This window comes from Haemaphysalis longicornis, unplaced genomic scaffold (assembly GCF_048455015.1).
Source record: "Haemaphysalis longicornis isolate Haplotype H1 unplaced genomic scaffold, Haemaphysalis longicornis Haplotype H1 scaffold_5, whole genome shotgun sequence".
NCBI lineage: Eukaryota > Metazoa > Arthropoda > Arachnida > Ixodida > Ixodidae > Haemaphysalis > Haemaphysalis longicornis.
In genome coordinates this window covers 163,876,112-163,894,106 of record NW_027526385.1, presented here as the reverse complement: position 1 = coordinate 163,894,106, position 17,995 = coordinate 163,876,112, and the positions used below count along the sequence as shown (strand labels likewise).

Genomic DNA, 17,995 nt, shown 5'->3' with positions numbered 1-17,995 from the left:
ACGCATTCTAGGAAAAAATTGATTTTCTCAGAACAATTTGCCAGGTATGAAAAAAAATGCTAGCACGCATGGTGCCCACGCCTTGAGGTGAAGCCCAACCTCTATTTCAGACTTTGCAAATTTGGATGGTTGTCTGGAAGAAATCTGGTGGCTTGACATTATTAAAGACGCCAGTTAGTCCTCGCGTGATGTAAAAACACCTTGTAAATGATTACGGCCAGCACAAGATTCAAGGCAAGCAAGCGACGCCAAGAAATCCACTTGGGAGTTGAAAACCGAACTCTGTGGAGGATGCTTGTTCTCGTTCTGATCATCATTTATTTCTCACAACTTTCATTTGCAGTTTAATAGCATCTACTGACTCACTATGGTAGCCCTACTTGCAGGAATAAGATTCGATGCTCAAGGATCATGGCCAGCAAGCTTTCATTAAGCAGCTGTCACTCTATTAAGAGTGACATTGCAGCGCCACCTAACATTTTTGAACAGAAACAATATCAAGCCTGTTGGAGACTTTGTCAAAATAGACAGTTTTACTCGGAAGCAACACTAGACTTCTGGAAATACCCTTGTACGGAAACGAACCTGGCCGGTGAACAGCTCGCCCTGTTCAAGGCCGATTGGAAGTGCTCCCCTCGTCTGAATTAATATCCAACGACTTGGTGTTATCTTTAGACTTTCAGCTGAAGCTGTTATCACAGAAGTAAGGTGTGGGTAAAGTGGAATCACGAGGAGCATGCTTTTTTCAAGGAACAGTAGCGGGTGACAGAGGCGCCATGGCAAATCGGCTTGAAGTTGGGTAACTGCGCAGTAGCGCCAAATATGAAATTTCGCAACGCAAGACCGAAACCGAAACTGCTGGAAACTGGATGAAAATGCCAGGCACACTTGTTGGACACGCGGGGGACCTTCAGAAATATTTTTTGGCAAAATAACGCTGCCCTTTTTCCGAACCAAAGCTCACTAGTGAATAGCTGGTGTCATTTTCAGGTAATTGTCACCTCTCAGCGCTGTCGGATTACCAAGCTGACAACACGATTTGGTATTTGACTTCTGATAAAAAAAAAAATTGACGGTTATGCAGCATAACCACGCGTGGCATGCTTTTTTGTCAAGTGCAGCTGCCATGCCACCTTTCACAAAACCACACGTACCTAAGCTGGCAAGAAACGCCATCAAAAATGGCAATGTCACTGGAGGGGGAAAATTTAAACTGATTGTAAAAATGCAGTGCTTAGACTAACCACTGGGGGCGCATTAGGTGCACGAGAAACGACTACGATATGTCGAAATCGGCAATATAAAGCGTCGTTCACCGGTGATCGATTTGAGTAGGTGTGGTAACGAAAGAGTTTAATTGGAGGCCTTTTCTCGCGGTTTGGGGCTCTGAAAGCTGTTCTCACTTTACTGTACAACACGGTCAAACGCATACCTTCCTTGAAAATGACCAGTGGTCTTGGAGCATGGAATATTGTTCGATAATCATCATTGAATTCGGGAACAAATTGCCATTGTTGAAATCAGTATTTCAGTGGGGAAGCAACGCGTATTTTTCGAAAAGATTCCAAGTGTTGCTCAGCTGGTGAAAGTGAAAATTCATTAGTTATGACATATGCAGTGCGCGTTGAAAAATGTGCCCTTTGAATCTGGGAAAGAGAGCTGCTGTTTAGTGGTATTCCCGCTCGTGTAGTGCTGGCAGACTTTAATTAAGGGGGGATGCTGGTCTTGAGGACATTTTAGATGCGACTGCATCTCATTCACTCGCCTTGTCCCTCCATACGGCGTTGTCCGTCCACACCCCTCCCCTTCACTATAAAAAAAAATAATAGCGTCGCCCGGTTTCGATCCCACGACCCTGTGGGCGGAACGCGAGGTACATGGTGCTCTTCCCACTGCGCCACAAAACCGAGACAGAATCAAATGCTATGAACGCGCCTTACACCCTCGACTCATTCAAACTACGTCAAGTTGCTACTGATACAACGCATGATGGGGCAATGATTAACACTTGCAATAAAAGAAAAGAAGCTCCCACTTACAGCAACAATGATGGGGTAAAGGCCGTTGCGACAGCGAAGCCCCAAGCATACCACTTAGAGAGATTGACCAAGATTGGCCAATAAAACATAATAATAATAATAATCATAAAACATAATAATCATACGCGTTCCCGACACGTTTCACGCGATTTCAGAATCAATCCAACAGAAACACCACGTGAACCCCACGATGCGTCGCATCTACACAGGGTTCCCCTCGCGGGGAGGTGGGCGCAATTTTTTGTTATTTTTTAACCTATGCGTTAGAGCTTTACACGTTGAGTGTGTTTTAACATCCTGAACACAGATGTGCAGTCAGTTTTCGTCTTATGTCATGCCACTCCGTTTTGGGATTATCTAGCTATGAAATACTCAAATAGCTTTTTTTATCCCTTTGTGCTCTAGAAGGACCAGGGAGTGCAGCTATACCACTGCAGTAATTTTAGCCTTGTTTCTGCAAACGCTGTAGACTTCATAAATGTCGGGTCATCAATCACCAATGTTTTTTTGTAAAACTAAGTGCATAAGATCTTGTTCCAGCAAAAAGGAATACCAGGGTGTCTACCAACCTGGAAAACAGGGAAAACCTGGAATTCTCAGGGATTTTGAGCAGTCTGGAAAAACTCAGGGAAAACTCATGGAATTTGTCCTTCTATCAGGGAAAATTAGCTGTACTTTATAAAGGAAAATTCACGGTAATGCTGGCTCAAGTAACAGCACGTCAAAAGTGGAGAGCCCTCTGGGGCCGTCGCTGATGGCGCCGTCTGAAGTCTTTGGTTCCAGTGAGAACTAGCTTCATACAGCTTGCGAGTCACTTCCCCCCCCCCTTCCCCCTTCTGACCCCCTGTACGCTCCCCTTGTGTTCTGGCATGTTTCCCAGATTCCTGAAAGGCGGAAGAAAATGTTGCACGCCGCGATAGCTTGTTGGGGCAGCGTAAGGGAGTCTGCAGGGGCAGGGGCAATAGTAGCTTTCAATCCTATGCTGGAACACCCTGGCACCATCTACTGTGGTTTCTAGTTAGTTGACGCACGTTGTGAATCTTTGAGATGTGGATCTGGCGTCATAATAAAAACACATTTCTCTTAATTTCCAACTTTAAAAGATCGCAGCTGTGTTCAAAATACTTTAAGTATCAAATATAGACATTGTACCCTGTTTTAAGAGTTACCTTTAACTGCAAGCCAGCACTATATTTCGCTGCATGCCAAAAGAACTTTACACTGAGTCACAATAGTGGGGTGTAGTTGAGGTGTTTCTGATTTCCAATGTGAATCCCAAATACTCCTCCCACTTATCCTGCGCAGTGCTTTGATGCTAGAAGTATGGGGGCATTTAAGGACACCTAATGTGATGGTATTTAAGATGCAGGTGTCCCTCATCCAAACCAAAAAAAACTCTTTGAAGCAGTGAAATACAGCACTGAGGCATTGAGTGTGAGCTGAGAACATGGCAGTACGGTTTTACCTTTTTTTTTTCTTCATTATTTCATTCACTGTGAATTTTCCTACCACTCTGTTATGTTTTCTTTTCGAATGAGATAAACGTTACTGGTTAGCATTCACACTTTATTATGTTATAGTATTTTATTTTGTAAGGCGCTTTTTAGAGGGTAACAGCAACCGGTGAAGGGGTGTCAGCCCGTGTTGACGTTAGAGTTCTGTGTCACTCAGGGAATTTATCAAAAAGACTCGGGGAAAACCTGGAAAACTCAGGGAATTTCAAAACGTCAACTTGGTAGACACCCTGAATACTATAGTTTTGTGGTTTTGCTGCACTGTTCAGTTCATAAGCTTTCAAATGCAGCGAAAAATGACACAAATCAAAGCAGGACATCCCTAGGTATTTTACCCGGCAGCTGACCTCGTGGGGAAAAAAATGGTTCTGAGAAAACAGGGCACGAAGTTTTCAAACATAGGCAAAATTGTCTTTTTGGCGACTTCAAAGGGCGACAGCTTTGCAAATACTTATGATACAGATACAATATTTTGCAGGTTCATTCTTTGGGACGTGTACACTGCAAATAAAATTATTTACAAAAAATTGATTTTTTTAGCAAATTTTCAGTCCTCAAGACCAGTGTCGTCCCCCCTTAAAAGACTTTAACTCTACAGTGCTGCAGAATCTTGCTAACACCTACTAACCGACATTAAAAAGCGCGCATCGCGAGAACTGTGCAGTTCTGAAGAGCTTTGCTGTAGTGGTTCCACGGAAGTGTCGACGGGATCGAGACCAGCTCTATTGTGTGGTGCTGTTACGTCAAACTCTGGAGGAACATAGATGTAGCGGTGTGTTGAAGCTCAGGATGGGCCTGCTTACCTTGAAGCAGTTGTGGTTGTGTGAGGGACCCTCGGGGCTTGCACTATGTTTGGCAGAGTGGCTATACCGGGGTGGAAGAGCCAAGTAGTATACAGAAAAGTGGCTTATGTTGTGCTTTAGGGGTAAGAACCGACCATTCTTGGGGAACAAAATTGTAAGACGGTCCATCCAAAATCGAGGTGCTAGCTTTAAAAGGGAGGAGCGGTTGAAGGGAGATTTGTTGGGACATGCAAGGGATAGGAAGGACGTGGAGTTTCAGACACGAAAGGAGAGAGCCCCTCTCTCTTTTACCTCAAGTCAGCACTCGCCAATCACTTTTATTACCTGGGCCGTGGCGGCCGCTTTTCTGATGGAGGCGGAAAGCGAAAACAACTGTGTGTTTGAGATTTCGGCGCACGAATTCGGAGCCCTCCCTCCACTATGGTGCGCTTTATCGCCTGCGTTGCGTCGGCGCGTTAAACCTCACAATCAATCAATCAATCAATCAATCAAACACTTTTATTGACTCTTCCTTCTTTGTTATGTACTTTTTCTTTTTCTTCTTTTATTACCACTCCTCTCTGTGAAGTTTGAAGAGACCTGATGTTAAGTGAATGAGATGAAATGAAAAGAGTGAGGCCAACATGCTTGATGCTGCTCTGAGCTAAGTGAGCGCGATCACTGTGTTGCAAGACTCTGTTGCACGTATGGCGCTTTGCGTTGCAGGCTGGGGTGTCTCCTTTGTGGACAACAGCAGCAATAGCCTGCCAGCTGACCTGTCATCTGTGGCGAGCCGCTCGGAGCAGTCCGCGAGGCTTCAAGACACCTCCCTGGCCAGCTCCATCCACCTGGACTTGCTGTCGGAAACCCGGCAGGTGAGGAGCAGGGGAGATGGGCTCCCTAGGAAGTGGAGGACAAGGGCTCAGTGAATGAAATGTGGAAGAATTTGTCTGTCCAGTCGCACGGTAATGTCGTAACAGACGGGGTGACCATCGCAAACATTGGAAGGCATGAGGGTGCAACTAATGGCATTTAGGCAGGTGGTGCAGCGTTCAGAATTAAACTTCGTCCACCCCCCTCTCTCCCTCTCTTTTTAAGGAAAAGCAGTGAAGAGCACTTGTAGCGGGGTGGCAAGGCTGGCATCCCGTACACCGTTCGAAGTCACGAATTTGTGTTTGGGGAGAGGGGCTTTACACAATGCTGGGTTGCCAGTTGCAGCTGCCACGAATGCAGTCCCGACCACTTACGAGGAAGCAGCCAAGGCCGCTTTTTGAGAGCTGGTTGTGGCTGTCAGCCATGGTGGGCCTGCGACTAGAGTCGGCGGTGCGGTGATTGTGGTTAATTTGTGGTGCTGCTTTGCTGTAGGCACGCATATGCACATGTATGCTGCCCAAGCAGCAGTGCTATTTTCTATATTATGGTGGTTCGGGGCGTCATTTATATTATGAAGGATGCCATGCTGATCACAGCCTCTGTTTGAAGCATTCAATTGATGCAACGGTTGGCGCCCTGCCTTAGATATCAACGCCCGCAATCATCGCGGGTCAAGCCACACAAGGCAGGCAGCTTGGGTAACGCCATTGAAACCAAAACTGAGAGAAACGAATAGTTTGAGTGGTGCAAGGGAAAAGCCGGTAGTCGCTGGTACAGTAAAGTAATCCTCATCCTACAGTACTAAATCCTGCAGCACTAAGTCCTCATTACAAGAGACACTTGGAGGCACGTGGTTACAAGAGACATTTGATGATGATGATGATGATTGTGGCGTTTAACGCGCCGACGCAACGCAGGCGATGAGGCGCGCCGTAGTGGAGGGCTCCGGATTAATTTTGACCACCTGGGGATCTTTAACGTGCGCCGAAATCTCGTACACACGGGCGTTTTTGCTTTTCGCCTCCATCAGAAAAGCGACCACCGCGGCCGGGAATTGAACCCGCGACCTCGTGCTGGGCGGCATAAGAGACATTTGAGTGAAAGCAGTTTGGTTGGTTTTCCTGTGTTCGCCATGTCAGCAAAATTGCATGCAAAGGACCCTGGTTATAAGAGACATGTTTCCCAGGCCTTTTGAGTGTCTCTTGTAGCGAGTTTTTTGTCTACTGCAACCGACCAATCGTGTTGCAGATAATAAAAAGGGCGGGGAGAAACCAGTGCGTTCGTCACGGTCCTTCATGCCTAGTCTCAGTGTAGGCCCCGTAGACCGTTGACATGGCACGCTGCGGTATGCGGGTGATAGCGGATTGAGTAATTGCCACCCGTTTATCGATGCCCTAGCGTGCGCTACGGCGGCTTTATTAGGAAAGGTGCTGTGCTCACAGTGGTATCTGCCCAGTGTAGGGTGCCTGTGGACTTTATCTTCGTTGACAATTGCTGCGTTTTTCACAGCACCAAGAATCAGGTCCAGACAGGCACAGGCTCTGGTACTAGTACATAAGTACATCATTTGACATTGTGAGTGCTGTATGTTGCCGCGACAGCCGTGTTCATTTCTTCACCACCAATCGCCTTTGGGCGAATTGAGGGCGCGGCCGTAATATTAGTGAGCTTAACTTGAAGATTGACTGCCATAGCACCAGCTGATGGCTAACAAGAGCCGCTTCCAGCTTTCTGCAAGCGGGGAAGATGCTTGCCTTTTTTTTTTTTCTTTCTTTACTCGCGCTCACAAGGTTTCCTGGACGGTTGGTGCTGGTCAGACATCACATGCGGTTTAGTAGGGGGAGATTCTAGCGCAATATTGTTCTACCACGGGAAAAGCTTGAAAAAAGTTTACCCGCAGTAGGCAGTGTTATCATGCATAGCCCTCACAAGCATAAATGAACTCAAGAAAGGAGGAGAATCGGAGCGCTTCTACCCTGTGAAGTGGGATGTCCAGAGAATCTGTTGTTCTGGTAGGATTAGCTGTAGTGGGGATTTGCTTTGTTGCATCATAAAGACAGTGGCACTATCTCTACGTCACGCACAAAGGACACACGCGATTGGTAGGTAGAGGCAGTGACACCTCTATACTCGGCGAGGACAACTTTCTGTGGCAATGAAGAGAAATTTTGAAAGGGGGAGCTAACTGCTTTGTGCTACTGCGCCGAAGTAGTTCCTGATAAACTGGTTTTGGTTTCAGTTTCACCGTGACAGGTACGCCTTTGCTGTAATTAATTTCTTCGCATTAGCTCCATGGTTGAGTGTGCAAGCAAGTTTGTGTCTGCTTCCCTGCACTTCCTCCTTTGGTTCTCAACACAAACCAACTTTGGCTGGAGAACTCCAGAGGACTTTAGTGTACTGCTCAGAATCTATGCCTTGAACGGTGCAACGGTACGCTCGCTTACGCCGGCAGGCTGGTTAACCGAACAAAATGCGGAAATGACGGAAAGTCCCGTTTGCGTCGGTCTCACTAGGGCGTATACAAGTTGCACGCCACTTGCTTCGTTGGTTTTGATAGCTTTTTTGCTTCTCAAGCTTCTTGAAAATCCCGTGCGGTGAATGAAGTGCCGAGCTGTCAAAAGCGGTCAACGAGGACAAAACGCCATGTTTTTTCGGAAGAGAACCGTTTCGATGGCAGGGGTGGCAGCCACAACCAAAAAAAAAATCAAAAAATATAAAAAATATGGCTCTCTGTTTCACATGGCCGTGCTGCACTGTGCCACGTACACTGGGGGAAGCCAGCTTACAAAATATATTGGTCCCTTAAAGGAGCCATGAAGACAAAATACGAGTTGGGTTTATTTTCTTAGAAAGACTGCTCAGTCCCGATAACAATGATACCAATATCGTCGCAATCTTCTAACAAATAACGGAGATATTAAAGAAAACGTGCGAAGCAGTCGCGACCCCCTAGCCAACTTTCTGCAACTTTTCGATGACGTCACGGAACCTTGTTTGTGCGATTGGCGGCAGCCTAACTGACCTGTCGTGACGACACGTGACTCGACGTCTCTAACGGGGCCTCTAGTTCCATTTGACCGCATCACTTGAATGCTAACGTGCCGTTAACGCACTGAAAAATTATGTTTTATTGTTGGCCCGTGTGACGTCATTCTTGCTCATAACACGTCACTGTGGCGCAAAATTTGAAAGTTTTCAAATACTTCTTGCCTTTTTTTTCGTTAAAAAACATCTTTTGTGGCTCAAATGGAACTGAGTGAGATACTGAATCCTAGTTCTTTCAAATTAAACAAAGTTGTATTTTCTCTCCAATGGCTCCTTTAAGGGAGGACACTGCTCTTAAAACAGCTACGTTTAATTTCGAAGTGAACTCTGTGATACTTGCCAGTCTTGCTGCTTTTTCCCCACTGATTTCAAATATGCCATTATTTCTTCAGTTGGTCAATCGCTTCCCGAGTTAGTTAGAGATAATCAGCCATTTTTGGAGGAACCGTCGAATTAAATTGAGAACACTGGTGATCAAGGAACAGCATTCTAGCCTAGTGGCGACAGGGCAGTGCAGTCTCCCTATCAAACAAGATAACCCGTGCGGCATACAAAAACAGAGGGAAAAGAACACGCACTTCACTTCGAGCACAGATGAGACAGCTGGGTGGACTCAGATGCAGGCAACAAAACACAAAAGTGAACAAAACGGAGGGCAGGGTTTGTGGTAGTATCATGGCAGACGTGACAGCACAACAGAAGGCGATGTCACTCCTAGATATGATGTTGCCGTAAGAGGTATCACCACATGTAGCGTAATCAGTAATCATGTGGCCAAAATTTGTGAGTGCGTAGCCTGTAGTACTGTCGTTAGCAAATTGACCCTGAAGTCATTTCTTGGGCGGTGTCATCACTGCGTAAGCAACCAGGCAGACTCAATGTACAGACAGTGCGTAGATTTGTTGGTAGGCAGTTCTCACCAAACTGTTTACATGATTGGCAATGTTTGTCAGTCATTTTGTGGAGGTGCAGTTGAATCTGCAGTTTTATTCAAGGGCAGTATTTATGCGTTGTCACCTTAATCTTGGTGTATATATTTATGGAATCCCAACCGAATCTACAAATTTGGTCCCATTTCCCGGTCAGGTTACATTTTAATCCATGACGGACCTAAATACAGTTGAATCCCTTTATAAGAGACACGTACCGGGGAGCAGTTTCTGTCTCTTATACGAGATGTCTCTTATAAGCAGGGTACCATGTTTTCACTTACTAATCAGACCCTAGTTCAATGTGGGCACCCTATGACTAAAACAAGCTCAAAAGAATGCTACAGCATGTTTCAAAAGATTCATTCTAATTTATGTTTCGCCCCCAGAATTTATGAAACAGTTCTGAATCTTTGTTTGCTTCATGACTGTATTTACACTGGATATTTTACAACCGATTCTGCAAGCTTTTTTTTCTTTCCTCATTTGTGGAAGATGAATCGTACATGTTGAGTTCACAAGCCTGATGAATAGGCAGAGCGCACAGCTTCTTCCGCTGTGTACTCAGGCTATTCATTATGCTTGCAGGACTCAACATCTGCGATGCTTTTTGATTGGGAGCTATGCCAGTGGGAGAACCCGCATGTGCGATCGCGCTCCATCCAATGGATGGCAGTAAGCTTCAACCACTTCTGTAAGTTGCATTTCCATTGGCAGGGCTTCTCATCGTCATTTCATAGCTGACTGAACCACTGTGTGTTTGCTGAAGTTATAATAAATAGAGACTGCAGGCGTCTGTCGTCCACCTGTGCTTCCAGGATGGAAGCAACTGCAATTAGTGACTGGTGGCACTGCGTCTGAAGTTAAAATGTCTATTACAAGCGAGATTATTGATTAAAGTTCAAGGATGACTTGTCCCTTATAACCAATCTTCTACATCCGATGTCTGTTATAAAAGAGGTCGATTTAATGGGAAAGATAGGGCAGCCAACCATGTGGGTCAATAGTGTCTCTTATACCCATTTGTCTCTTACATCAGTGTCTCTTATAACGACGTTCAGCTGTAATAGTCAAGCGATGGTCGAGGTTGATGCAACTGCTCTCTCGCTTTCTCTCTTTCTTCTGTGATTAATTTTTACAATTCTGCAGAGGAAATTTTTTAGGTCCGGTACACACCCACCGCAGTGGCCCAGTGGCTAAGGTGTTGTGCTGCTGAGCACGAGGACGCGGGTTCGATTCCCGGCCGCGGCGGCCGCTTTTCTGATGGAGGCGAAAAGCAAAAACGCCCGTGTGTACGAGATGTCGGCGCACGTTAAAGATCCCCAGGTGGTCAGAATTAATCCTGAGCCATCCACTACGGCGCACAAATCAATCAATCAATCAATCAATCAATCAATCAATCAATCAATCAAAATTAGTCCCTGTACACCCCTGTACACCTGCACTTCACTGTGCATTCAATTTAGGTACCGCCACTCTAGTGTATTTTTTTACGCAGCTGACTAGGACTCGTGACAACTACGTACACTATACTCGGTGACAACTTAAAAAAAAAACGGCACCGGAAGTTGCCACTGTGCCTTATCACCGTAGCTGGATGTTTCTCCACGCGGCGCAAGTAGGGCGTTACTGGGAATATTTTGAACATGGCGTGAGTCGTTCCCGTGATTTTTTGGACTTACTGTGCTTATAAACGACTCCAGTGACGACAAACAAACTGCGCGAGACAAGGCCGACGATATCACGCATTCATAGCAAACCCCTTTCAAAACGCGCGCGCACCGACGTCACGGGTCCGGTGCTTTGGCGGAGTGATACACTACATGAGGTGGTGCCGTTCTTGAGTTGTAACCGAGTATAGTTTGTGGTGGTGGTGTTGAAGCGAATGTGGTTTTATGTCCCAGTGCTTTTAAGTGAGTGTGTGTGAACAGCGGTTTTGTTAGAAAAAGCGCACCATTTTGACCGTGTCTCTTTTACAGTCTCTGCACCCCAGGTGGCGTCGCTGCTTCGACCGGCTGACGGCCATGGCACGCGGCCACCTGACGCGGCGGCTGATGAAGACCCAGCGCGTGCAGTCCATCATCCAGACCATCAGGGTCGGTCCTCTCACTTCCTGTATTCACTTCCTCTCTTGCTTCTTCTTACTTCCTTTTTTACTTCCTCTAGTAGTTGACGAGCATTGTTGGGTTTGCTGTGTTTCGGTAATAAGGATGAGACGAAGAAAAGTTGTCCTTTCTCGGCCATTCGGAATAGTGGTCGCATTGCAGAACATGAAAGCAGATGAACACTGTTTCTCTTTTATGTTATTTTTTACAAGCAGCCATTTTCTTTCTCTTTTGCTCACGTTTGTACAGACAGTGTTTGCTTTTCTCTAGATTACAATTGCTGTTTTTTTGTTGTGATAGCTCCTTAGCTGGAACTGGTGTTACATGTTTGTGGAAAATTATTGTCCTCCCACCCCTGTAACAGCCTCCCCGCAAGGACTAACAGTATTGGAAATAAATAAATAAACAAATGAATAAACAAACAAACAAATAAATAAAATTGAGCACTTACTAAAAAAAAAATCTTTTAACTCTTTGCGCAGTGGCAATCTTGCCTCATTCGCCTAATTACCGTACAACTTTTATATCTAGTGAAGCTCTTAGGGCTGTTGAAAAACTTCACTCCCTCAGTTCTTATCTGTGTCAATTTACGAGGTTTTTGACTGTCCTGATTGTTTAGGAATTCGTTTTGAAAGCAGTCCACTTCAGGGACTGCAAATTCCTTTTAATTGTTGCACTAACTGAACACAACAAGGTGTGATTAAGACCCCACTTGCTGGTTCGATGCAATCAACATACGGCACATTATTGCAGTCACCAGTTCTTACTTAGCAAAGCCTCGCCATATGAAAGGTAGAGCCCTATTCCAAAAAAAAAAAAAAAAAAAAACACTGTCGAAGTTTGCACTGAGCCGCGCAAGGCTTGAGCCATAGCGAAGCTGGAGGATTTCTTTCTATGTAAGCACTGAAGGACACACCCCCACACACTAAAAAAGGCAGGAAATTGTTTATTTACATGTTACGTCGTTGCTTTTTCGCCGTGGTATAGAAGTAATCGTCGCCTTCCTCATGCGTGACTTGTGGGCCCGGATCGTTTTGTCCGCAGGCTTCCGCATTTCTTCCAAAGTGGATCGCGTTGGCATGTGCTAGAACCGGCGCCAACTGGCTTCGCGAACTGGGCGTCTGTAGACACAGGCGCACGTGAACCGTTTTCTTGGTATTTTTCTGTGAGCGCCACGCTAGAAAGCTTTGGTACCTTCACAGAGTGGAATCTCTCTCTCTCTCTCTCTCTCTCTCTCTCTCTCTCTCTCTCTCTCTCTCTCTCTCTCTCTCTCTCTCCCTCCCTCCCTCCCTCCTTCCCTCCGTCCAAGAGTAGCCTGTCTACTCGAAGCAACACACTCCTCTTGGTCTCTTGCAAAGAGCACCATTTTCCTGCTTGCAATTAATGCCCTCATTATCTGAGACGCTGACCTGTAGGAATTGAATCCTAAGGTGGCACTTCCAGAGAACAGGTGCAAATCAGAAGAGCGGAGCAAAGAAGTGGACAGTGCAGTGTTTGGATGTTGTGGTGTTGCTTTGAATGCAATAGCGGTACGATTCTGGGAGAGAGATCGTTGAAGTGGGAAGCTTTCTCCGACACAAGGGTGAACTCCCTACTCCGATCAGCCAAAGTCCACACATGTGACAGTGCTGAGCTAACCTAGTCTGGTGTTGTGGTTTCCTACCTATGAGTTTGTGATCGGGTCACCTGAACGCTCTGATTTGGTTAGCTCAGCCTTGTCCTTGATTTGGGCTTCCCATTGGTCCGGTGTGTGGTGGGATCAACGTGCTGTCTGTGCGCCTGTTAGAGAAAGCTTTCATCATCATCATCGCTAAACCGCTTGTGCCCTTGTGGAAGCCCATTGTGTAGAGTTGGCTGTGCTGCAGTTGGTTTTTCCGACAACACCACAAGTGAGACATATAAGCTTCGCTTTAATAAACACGCAGCGCGGTGTCTCCACTTAGTAAACAAGAATTGCTTCTCCCCCCCCCCAACTGCTGTCAGTTTCTTTAAGTAAGAGGTGGAAAAGTGTGATGGGTTGGGTCGCATGTGGAAGTTGTGCAGCAGTTCATGCTCTGTGCTGCCGGTCTCTGCAGGACACCCTAGAGTGCGCCCTGCGCCTCCACGGGGAGCCACACATCCGGAGCGGGCTGGTGACTCCGCAGGACGTCGAACTGCACCAGCGGCTCATCACCCAGGTGAGGGGGAGGGTGAGGGGTGAGAGGCGCTTTTGTTCTAAATGTTCTACCAGCTTTCAGTTTCTCCGGCCATGTCGTGAAGTGCAGTGTCTACCTTGTTACGTGTGCAGCATGCTTTCGGCTTAGCTACGGATCATCTAAATGCAACTAGATGAACTGAAACGACGTAGAAATAGGGGGTACTTAGCTGCAAAAAAAAAAAAAAAAAGATGAACGAAGCTTACACTAACGTGCAAGACTTGAAGGTAGCGAAGCTCTTTGCAGCCTTCACAACCATCAGGAAGGTTTAAGTCCACGATTGCGGCCGATTTGCTTCTTCTTTGCGGCCTCAACGACCTTTACTCCATCGTTGTTGCTATAAGTGTGAGCTTCCTTCATTTTTTTTGTAAGTGGTAGTCATGGGACATCACCTTGGAGGGGGCATACGCAGTGACGTGTCTCTCTCATTCTGACCAACTGCTGCCACGATTACGACAAACACTGCAGTTTTGAATTTTGTTTTTTGGCCAATCTCGCCCACACACAAGCGCTGGGAATTTTCTTGGTTTTATTAGCTGCCAGGGGGCCGCACTGTCTGCTGGAGATGGTTCTGGTGCAGTTGTTGTGAGGTGGACCAAGGAACAGCCCGCATTGACGCATACTGGACCTTGGCGGGCTGTGTTCTTTGCTGTGTGTGCCCTCAAAAATCTAAACAGCGCTGCTTGAGGTGTCTGCTGCAAGTAAGCCAGCTGTGTGAGGATTGTGTTTGGAAAATGTTCGGATAATCTGTTCCCCCTGGCCGTTTCCCGGTGGAGTGAAATCGAGAGATATGCGGGGCGTTAATGCATGCGGGGGCAGAGCGGTTGTCAGTTGCATTTTAGGCCAAACCACAAATCGAGCAAGTTTGTATCAGTTCGTAGCGAAAAACTGCGGGAAAAGACACACACTTTAGAAAAGTTTGAGGAACGTTAACGCTTGCTTTTCGCTTTTGGTGTACTGGTTTATCGGTGTTTTTTGCCATGCTCTTTAATATATTTGTTCGTTTCAATAAAAACTGTAGCTGATAGTCTGTTTTTTTTTGTTGTTGTTGAAATGCTTTCATGCAGTTGTGTTTTATGCATGCGAAATTAAGAAGTAGAGCCGCCATTTTCTTCCACTAGTTGGATTCACTTGAACTTGTCGGACTCACTTGGTGTGCAGTTTAGAACCTAAGGGGGCACGAAGTGTGCGGGCCTGTATGGGTAGGTTGCAGCTTAGAATACAAATGCAGTGGAGCCCTGATGATATGTTCCTTGGTCTTATGACAACCCGCTTCCTACGACAAGTGACCACGGTCCTGGCAAACTCCCCATAGAAACAGTGCACAGGGGTGGAACTGCTGCGCCAATTGCGCCATTGTGCGCCAATTTGCCCTGCTGCGCCAAGCTGCGCAAAAACGGCAATTTGCGCGATTATTGTCCATTGAGAGCATACAACGCCAAATTTAGCCGAGTCTTGTCGTGGTCCGGGCAACACTGAGCGATGGCTGCACAATAGACGCAGCTGCATCCACGTTGCATCAATAGCCGCGGCAGTTCGGTGCACTCGTGGTTCCCTGTGGAACGTTGTAATCGCTGCGACTTTCCCGGAAGGCTGTCACCAGCATGAGTAAAAGTACCTTGAACAGTTATCTAGGGGTATAACTTGAGGCATAGCCTCAGGAATTTGCAGCTGCTCGAAGTAAGACGAACGACCTGTTTGCACATCCTTCGCATCAGTAGTTTTTTATTATTATTATATTGCGCGAGTGCGCAGTTACTGTGGTGATTGAAGTCTAATTTTTCGGGACCTGCGCGAACCGAGAACTGCGAAGCCGCTGCGCGCGTGGGCTATTATATACTGAGCGCATGCGCACGACGACGCGATCTTGCGCGCAAAGGGCTCTTCTACGATACTGAGCGCATGCGCACGCTCCTCTAGAGTGTTGCGGCGGCCGCTATCACTTTCCTTTCCGCTGTCGAGTGGGTATTGTGGGTAGTTCGAGAGCTGCGCGACACGTGCGCGAGCGTTCCTCGGTGGGAGTTTTCGGCGCGCACGAACCCCGAACTTACGGCCAGTAACAACATCTCCGCCCACTTTCGCCTTCGCGTCCACCACGGAATGAGGCGTCGTGAAATCGCCATCTTCGTTCGCTGCCTGCCTTCTCGGTCGACGCGGCGGCGGCAGCTTGCTGCGAATACGGCATCATATTGTACGGCGCCCGTCTTCGTGTTGGGGAATATTGATGCGAGACGATGCGCGCTTGGCGGCTAGGGCACGTTCAGGACGCCAGATTTTACGGTTGCGGCGACGGAGGCAGCGGGGCGGCGCACTGCACGCGATTGGTTTAGCTCGAAACTACTTTAAGGGGGCAGTTGGGTCTTTGGGGCCGAAAAACGGTCAAAAAAAGCGTTTTCTCAAAAACGTCATTTTTGGCCTCCACGGCCATTTTTTATCAGTCTGTAAATTTCCTCATCAAAAGGCACCATATTTTGTTGTTATTATATTATAACAGCATTTTAAAGTGCACTCTACAGCTCAGTAAGCGCAGAATTTGATGGTGAAACGGCACTTTTCTTGCAATGCAAAGCTAGCATTTCATCCTCAGATATCTTGGCACCCAGAGCAGGTACAACTTTAATTCCTTTTGCTTCTGATAACGAAATGTGTGGAGAATACAATGTTGGAAACAAATTTTTCAAATGGAGGCTTTGGAAAATTATTATTGTGTTCAATTGGCACCACCTGCGAGCGATTTCTGGCAGAGCACGGGAGAAGTGAAGTTCCCTGTGTTGTAAAACGACCAAAAATAGCTGAATCAAAAAAAGTACTTCCTATGTTGTATTCTTTAGTCATTTGTCTGCCTAGCCACGTGGTAATTGCCATTCTGTATGGAGTGGTTATTTTGTAACTGTGACCCAAAATAATGGCAATTAATCATTAATTAACTCAAAATATCATCAACTTACAAAAGATTTAATGGAAGATTTGAAATCAGCACAAAAAACTCTATAATGTAGTGCAGTTTCATTAAAATTGGTTGGTAAATAAAAAAAATAGCTCTAAGACCAGTCTGCCCCCTTAACAAAAAAAAAAAAAAAAAACCGGCCACCGTTAATAACATAGTGCTGATTATTATACAAATAAAAGCCAAAAAGTCGCTACATTTAAAGGAATTGGCAAAAAGCAGGTTTCAGTCTCGAGTAAAGGGTAATATCAAGGTGCCAGCTCCTATTTGATTAATTGCGCTCCTTCTAAATAATCCTGCCAAATTCTATTTTTCATGCAGTTTTTGGATTAGTTGGTCTTAAAAGTGCGCTCAGCCGCATTGTTTAAGACCATCAGTGTGCTCCAAAAGTGCTCCAAAATAGCCCCTAAATTGCTCCAAACCTGCTCCAAAATGGGATTTTTGCTGCTCCAAAGCTGCTCCAAAATAAGACTTTTGCTGCTCCTGTGCCTGCTCCAAAAAGCTAGACCCTGCTTCCACCCCTGAGTGCATTATAAACTCCCATTACACAACGCTCGAGTGCACGCAGTTCGCTTCACACGACAGACCCTGGTGGGGGTAAACCAGAGGAAATCTTTTACACCACTTCTTCGTCCCGACCTTAGTGAGTTTGTCAAGCTCCTGTTTTTGCGTAGTCTGGCTCAAATGAACACACTTTTCATCGTTTATCCGGGCGATAAGGCGGTATTTCTTTTATAAAGCCTAAAAAAAAGAAAAACTACCATGCGTGGTCTGTGGCGGCTGCACCAACTAACCACAGTGATGTCAGGTAAAGGTGCTACGTAATTGGACGATGACCAAGATTAGCATTCAAACAAGTTTCGGTTTCGATTCTGTGAAACAACATGCTCGGCATCCGACATTATCGTTGGATGGGCATTCTTGATATCTCAGTAATTGTCGTACCGCGCTTCTGCTATGTTGTCGGCTGTAAAACACATGAGATAAGCCTACCAGGACGGCTTGGCATCGGAGAAATCACTAGCCGAGGCCTACGCAGCGGATGAACGCCCTCCGTGTCACCGCAGACGCTCAAATGCGATGAGCTTTTCCCCATCCTTGGAGCTTGCCTTTCTCGTTCCTGTCTCGTGAGAGGCATGTTCACACCAGGCCAAAGGTCAGCTGATTCAGGACTGTGGCCGCAAGCAGTCGGTGCTTATGACGTTACCACGCCAAACGAGAACTCGCCAGCGCGTCAGTGTCAGTCTGCATGTGTTCTGTGAACTCGCTCGTGGAGCAATGAACGTTACAGCACAAAAATGGTGAATTCCGTACAGAAAACATTGCTCAAACACAAATAAATCAAATTAAAAAAAAAAGAAAACATGCATTATTAGGGATTTAAACTTGACTTGCAAAAAGAACATGGCTAGTGCACCAGACCGCTCGGCCATAGGCCAGCAACTCTATGGGTGCAAATATAAAGTATATATAGTATAACCAGTTTACATTTTTATTTACTTTTAGCATTTTAAGCAGCTCACATGGCTAGTATTTCTTGTGTAGTGCTTGTGCAGTACGCGCCCC

At 46.2% G+C, this 17,995-nt stretch overlaps 1 protein-coding gene across 7 annotated transcripts in view; it reads left to right on the top strand.

The window, feature by feature from the left end:
* The window catches only part of Cp110 (Centriolar coiled coil protein 110kDa), an 89,119-nt gene that overhangs the window by 44,946 nt on the left and 26,178 nt on the right, over positions 1-17,995 (top strand). For all 7 annotated transcript variants that reach the window (XM_077671276.1, XM_077671279.1, XM_077671273.1 and 4 more), the window contains 3 exons: positions 5,062-5,210; positions 11,162-11,278; positions 13,363-13,464. In XM_077671276.1, the coding sequence (XP_077527402.1) occupies positions 5,062-5,210; positions 11,162-11,278; positions 13,363-13,464 (368 nt within the window). The remainder of the gene's footprint in view (positions 1-5,061; positions 5,211-11,161; positions 11,279-13,362; positions 13,465-17,995) is intronic.